The sequence below is a fragment of the Danio rerio genome, chromosome 19, assembly GCF_049306965.1.
Source record: "Danio rerio strain Tuebingen ecotype United States chromosome 19, GRCz12tu, whole genome shotgun sequence".
NCBI lineage: Eukaryota > Metazoa > Chordata > Actinopteri > Cypriniformes > Danionidae > Danio > Danio rerio.
The window spans coordinates 51,207,360-51,213,954 of record NC_133194.1 but is presented as its reverse complement, the minus strand read 5'-3'; the positions used below and the strand labels follow the sequence as shown (position 1 = coordinate 51,213,954).

The following is a 6,595-nucleotide window of genomic DNA, read 5'->3' as shown; positions in this document are numbered from 1 at the left end:
AAAATAATAATTTGGTTAATAAAGTTTTCATGATGTAGGTTAAATACAGGAAACAATAAATGATTAAATCTTGATTGTTTCCTGAATTAAAATGAAGGCATTCGAAGATGCTAACAGGAAGATGGAAGTCAAAATCAAAATATTTCTGTCCTTAAAAAAAGTATTAAAATGTGGGTCAAGATAAGGCGAACTTACATGGCCCACATATCAATTTTTAACATCTGGGCCAAATACTACTTTTGTCATTGCATAAAGACGCTGCCACCTCTGTCAAACCATGTTTGGCCCACATGCTGTACGCCAGAGCCGGATGAATGCTGCTGTGCCAGCTTTATGCCAAATCTGGGCCAGAATTTGTTGCTGCCCAGAAAAGCTTTTTTTTTTCCACAAGATCAACTTCTTTATTGGAATTCAAAGTAATCAGTAATCTTGCTTGTACCATATTAGAAATGATTCAGCTGCATTGTGCTCCACATTTCTCCTCCTGCTGACATTAATAGCTAGCTGTGACAAATACTTTTTCCTTCAACTTAGTTCCTTATATATCAGGGGTCACCACAGTGGAATGAACCGCCAACTATTCCAGCGTGTTATAACAGCAGATGCCCTTCCAGCTGCAACCCACTAGTGGGAAACACCCACACACACTCATACACTACGGCCAGTGTAGTTGATCAGTTCCCCTATAGCGCATGTGTTTGGACTGTGGGGGAAACCGGAGCACCCGGAGGAAACCCACACCAACACGGGGAGAACATGCAAACTCCACACAGAAACACCAACTGACCCAGCCGAGACTCAAACCAGAGACCTTCTTGCTGTGAAGCCACAGTGCTAACCACTGAGCCACCGTGCCGCCCTCCATTGAATAATTAATACCATAAATAAACGCAATCATTAAACAAAGAGAGAGAAAACTGTGAGAGAATCAAATAGAGGACAGACAGACACTTCTTTCTTTTACTACACAAGATAAATACTTTTCCAATTTGAGAGGATGAAATGACGTCTAAACTAGCTGCAAAAATATGAGTACACCATGCACACCATCACAAACACTTAATCGACTTTATTTAACTGCTTTATTAAAATAATCTACACTGTTAGTTGTTTTTATGATCATCAGAGATTTCGTCCTGTTCTTTTATGTCATTTATTTCTCATTTACAGTATATTACTTTTATTTGACGATGTTGATATATTACATAAACATATATAATAGTTTGGCTAACGGCAGGCCAATAAAGCAACTTGAAGAGAGAGAGATTCTCCTGCGAGTTGCTCATGTAAACGTGTGAACAGTAAACATCAGTTAAACCTCCACCTGAAAGAACAACAAGACACACACACACACACACACACCTGCAAACACACATACTAATAAAAAAAAAAACAAGTGTAAAATGTACAATATAAAACTGTTCGCTTTATAATATAAATGATCAAAACCGTAAAACCAATTCATATGAACTATTTATATTTGCTTGTTTTAATTCAAAACTCACTTCATTTCTGAAAAGAACACGATTTCTTTTAATTGTTTAGATATTTGGACTATAAACAAGATAAAAACTGGGAGTAAGAAGAGCTTTGTTTTGTTTGCATTGCTTGTTTGATGCTTAACATGATCTAGCATCTTTCCAACACTGCGCTCTCATGTTTCTAGCATGCTTTGGCATCTTTAAGCATGTAATATGATGCATTAATGAATCGTAATATTTGTCGGTGCCAATAGTCTAGTGGTTAAGTGAGCTGACATTTAGCACCATGGTGTTCACGGTGACCCGAGTTCGATTCCCGGCTCGTGGTCATTTGCCGACTCTTCCCCTCTCTCTGCTCCCAACTATTTCCTGTCAATTCTCTGCACTATTCTATTCATTAACGGTTAAAACCCATAAAAAAAACTAAATAAATCTTAATATTTTAAAATCACATGAAAATATGTACTAATGTAACGTAATGTTTGCATGTTGCTAACTAGTTTTCAGCTTGTTTTCATGGTTGTGATAAACTTATTTTTATGAATATATTTAATTCTACAGTTTTCCACATAAAAGCACAGCACGAGACAAAAAGCGAAAGACACTGTGAAGAACATGCCAACGCAGTTTTTGTATTTTGTGTGTGTTTGGGGAGATGGATCAGGGTGGGGCCAAGCTGGAGCGCTCACGCTGATCCCCTGGGCTCTGCAATGCTTGAGGAAAGTTCATATCGAACCAAAAAAATAAAAATAAATAAAAATTACGATTGGCGTAAAATTGGCAATGAAAATTGGGGAAAAAAAATTAGCAAAAAAATAAAAAATGTTGGTGGTGAATTGCATTATGGGATGTTGATCTCTTCTCTGACCACATCTGATGGTGAAAATGCAACACTACAGTTTAACAAAGTGACTTTTACTGACATTTTAGCCTGAAATATAAGAAATAACGTCTAAATATGTGTATAAAATCCATCCATCCATCCATCCATTAATTCATTTAATCATCTGTTCACAGCTAATATTACATGTGCAGTCACTTTTTCAGACTTTTTAGGGTTAAAAGTTGTTGGGAGAAAAATGAAGATCCCATAAAGCAACTCAGAAATAATCAATCAAATAAAATAAATAATAAAACGGTGAATGACAAAATATGGAAAACTGCTCATTTACACACAGAGACTGAAACACACACTGATGAATGCTGACATGATTTCATTTGTTTGCTTTTATTATAAAATTAAAGCCACTCCCAGGTATAGAATCTTTCACACTCTGAAAATAATCATTTATACATAATAAAGATGTCAAAAAACATGGCAATATTATAGAGGCTCTCTCTCACACACACACACACACACACACACACACACACACACACACACACACACACACACACACACACTCACACTCACACACACACACACACACACACACACACACACACACACACACACACACACACACACACACACTCACTATAAACTGATGCACACACTGATATTCCAGCACACATCCCATAATACACCCCGGATATGTGTGAAACACAACATTAGTGTGTAAACAGACAGAAATAAGATAAGGCTTGGACTGATATATTATATCTGAGAAAGCACTGTTCAAACGCAGAAATCTCCTCGTGCACAAGGTTTCCTCCAGGTGTGTGGAGGTCATAACACCCTCCGCAGGTGATGTTCATCATTCAGATGATGTGGAAATAAGACACAAGGGTGGTGAGGAACACTTTTGTCTACTGTACACAGCGTCCTCCGACTGACTGAGCCGGACAGGCAGTGGGCAGAGTCACAGTGGATGAAGGCGGGGCTAATGTGAAGAGGGGGCGGGGCTAAACAAATTCCAGCTCCCACTGTTGGCTGGGCTGCTCCTCGTTCTCCTCGCGGATCACTAAATGCTCCTTGTCGTATGTTTTGCCACCTGGAAACAACAGCAATTCTCCATTATATAACACACGAGTATCTATTAGTTCTGTAGTGTTTCTATGCTCAGATTTCTGCTTTATCTATAGGAGTTTTTCCTACAGTAATGACTTTTGAGTATTTTTGAAAAGGAACCCATCTTACCAACCTCCCACATTTAAACAGTTTTAGTGTAAAAACAAATAAATAAATCTACATTAGTATGCATGTATAGGTAATACTTAAATATTGATCAGTAAAACTTTGAAGGTTGAGGTTTTCAAAGTCAAAGTCAAAGTCAGCTTTATTGTCAATTCAGCCACATGTACAAGACATACAGAGAATCGAAATTGCGTTACTCTCAGACCCATGGTGCTTAACATTAATATAAAATATATATATAAAAAATAGTACAGTTTAAGAAAAAAAGAAAATTTAGAAAATTTACAGTATATACATTTCAAACAGCACCCAGTTGTTCTCCGCATGTGTTGGCCTTTTGTTTTTGTAATTCAAGCAGAACAATCTATATTTAAGTGTATTTTCATTTATGATTGTCAACTTTATGGGCTGAAAAGTTCCTCTATTTCTGGTGTTTGACCTGTAGTGATGAAACAGGCCTGTAGTAGCTCAGGAAAGATCATTACAGATGTTGTTTTGGTTTTAGGTCAGCTCTGATGAAAAGTTTTGATCCCCTTCACATGTTGGCTACTGTAAGCATATAGCATCTATATCATCATTTGGGTGGTCAGAAGTGCTTTAACTGACCTAAATCAAGAATAATTACTTTAAATCAAGTCCTTTTAGCATGCTGAAGTAACATTAAAGCATATAGTAATTTTAGGAAACTACAAGTCACAGCAAAACAAGTATATACATACATACCGTAGAGGTCACAATTATTCACCCCCCTGTTTATTTTTCCCCAATTTCTGTTTAACAGAGAGCAGATTTCTCCAACACATCTATAATCATAATAGTGTTAATAATTCATCTCTAATTACTGATTTATTTTCTTTTTGTCATGATGACAGTAAATAATATTAGACTAGATATGGCAAGTCATTGTATAAAGATGGTTTGTTCTGCAGACTCAGAATACATCGGAAAAAATATATAGCTTAAAGGGACTAATAAAATTGACCTAAAAAAATTAACAACTGCTTTCATTCTAGCCAAAATAAAACAAATAAGACTTTCTCCAGAAGACAAATTATTATCAGTCATACTGTGAACATTTCCTCAATCTGTTCAACATCATTTGGGAAATATTTAAAAAAGAAAAATAAATTCAAAGGGGGGCGAATAATTCTGACTTGAGCTGAATATATTAGTGCTGGGCAAAGATTAATCACATACAAACTAAAAGTTTACAATATATACATATATACAGTATTATGTATATTTGAATACACACATGCATGCATACACTTATGAATATGTATATATTTATATGCTGTTTCAGCCTTGTTGTAAACTCAGCTCTATGGGAGGCAGGGCATTCTCTCACATGCACCTACACTTTGGAAAGCTCCAACAAACATTAGGAAAGCTGGTTCCTTAGACTGTTTTAAGAAGCTTCTATTTGTGCTATCTTTTTTAAAATTCTCACTGTGTTTGTTTTACTGTTCTCTTTATTGTGCTTTGTTGTTTTTTTACAGTTCTGTAAGCACTTTGGGTCTAAGAAAAGCTCGTTATGAATAAAATATCTCATTATTATCTTTAGATATAACAAATATGTCTGTGAAACAAGTAATATCTAACTTTGAATATCTATGCAAAACAAGCATGCGTATAGCTTTGTTGTTATGTCTGTTTTTTTTATCCTATATAAATGAGCAAACTCCATCTGACCTTTGATGTCGAGCACCATCCCAGGGAAGGTGAGGCTGGCGATGGCTCCGCTCATCTGAGCGCTCCACGTCTGCACCGGCACACGCGTCTCCGTCCACAACACAACCTTCGCTCCAGACTCCACATTACCCATAACCTGCAGACTCATGCTCCTCGCCAGCTGAACACACACATACACAGATACACATGAAGACACACGACAGCAGGAGGATTCAATAACAGATCCAAATATTTAGAAAGAAAAGCTCTGGAACATCATAACATGAATTATATCAGTGTGTTTTGCATAATAAGAGCACTTTAAGAGCCAATCAAGCTAAAATAAAACAATTATTACAAGGACAGGCACAAACCCAGCAATCAGCAGAACTTTAATCCACGGCTGCATCTGAAATCATATACTTCTATACTGTATGCGGGCAGAGTAGTGTGTCTGAATTCATAGCATTGCAAAAACAGTATTCGAGAAGTACCAGGATGGACTACGCTATCCCATAATGCACCACAACTGAAAATGGGAGTGAGGCAATGCAACTGATAATTGGTAGGTCACGTGATCATGATAATAGGTGGACGAGAACGTCCGAGTTTCATTCATACTATATAGAGCACACTTTTCTAATGGTCACATAGAAAAGTCAAATTCAACTGTAGTGCATACTCCAGTAGTAGGCGATTTAGGACGCAGCCCATGTGTTATAAGCTGTGTTCTGTCATAAACACCTTGTTCTTGATGAGTCCGTCCTGATAGAGCCAGATATCACTCATGCCCTCCACCTGCTCTGACACCAGAACTCGACCCGTCTTCATGTCCTCCACACCGCCCTGCACGGAGACACAATGCCCCGTCTGCTTATTCCTGATACGGAACGGCCTCTGCTTCTGCAGGGGGGCAAACACATGCATTATTAAAGAGACAATAAGAGGTAAACAAATGCACAATTAAAGACATGAACAATCCAAGAAAATCAAGAGCAATACTTATATTTATGCTGATATCTGGGTCTTAAATACCAACTTACCAAAGTGCTAAATGAGTAAAAATGTACATTAAATTTGAGTAATTTAAATAAATGTAATATTATTAATAATAATACATAAATTAAAATATTATAAATATTAAACACTTCAATAATGATGTTTCATATATTTGATTTCATTAATATAATTTAATAATATAATAATAATAATAATAATAATAATAAAACATAAATAAAATACAATTAAACATACAATAAAATTATAATTATATGCATTTTGTCCATTTCACTTTACTCGGTTCAAAATATAAATAATCAAAATAAATAAAATATTTATTTATTGATAAAGGAATGTGTATTTTTGG

General features: G+C 36.1%; 1 protein-coding gene across 3 annotated transcripts in view; it reads right to left on the bottom strand.

Moving 5' to 3' along the window:
* Positions 1-2,690: 2,690 nt before the first annotated feature.
* crybg2 (crystallin beta-gamma domain containing 2) overlaps positions 2,691-6,595 on the bottom strand; it is a 72,046-nt gene continuing 68,141 nt past the window's right edge. For all 3 annotated transcript variants that reach the window (XM_009294480.5, XM_073931956.1, XM_073931957.1), the window contains 3 exons: positions 5,974-6,132; positions 5,251-5,410; positions 2,691-3,415 (listed from right to left, as the gene is read on the bottom strand). In XM_009294480.5, coding sequence (XP_009292755.1) covers positions 3,327-3,415; positions 5,251-5,410; positions 5,974-6,132 — 408 coding nt within the window. In that variant the 3' untranslated portion in view covers positions 2,691-3,326. The remainder of the gene's footprint in view (positions 3,416-5,250; positions 5,411-5,973; positions 6,133-6,595) is intronic.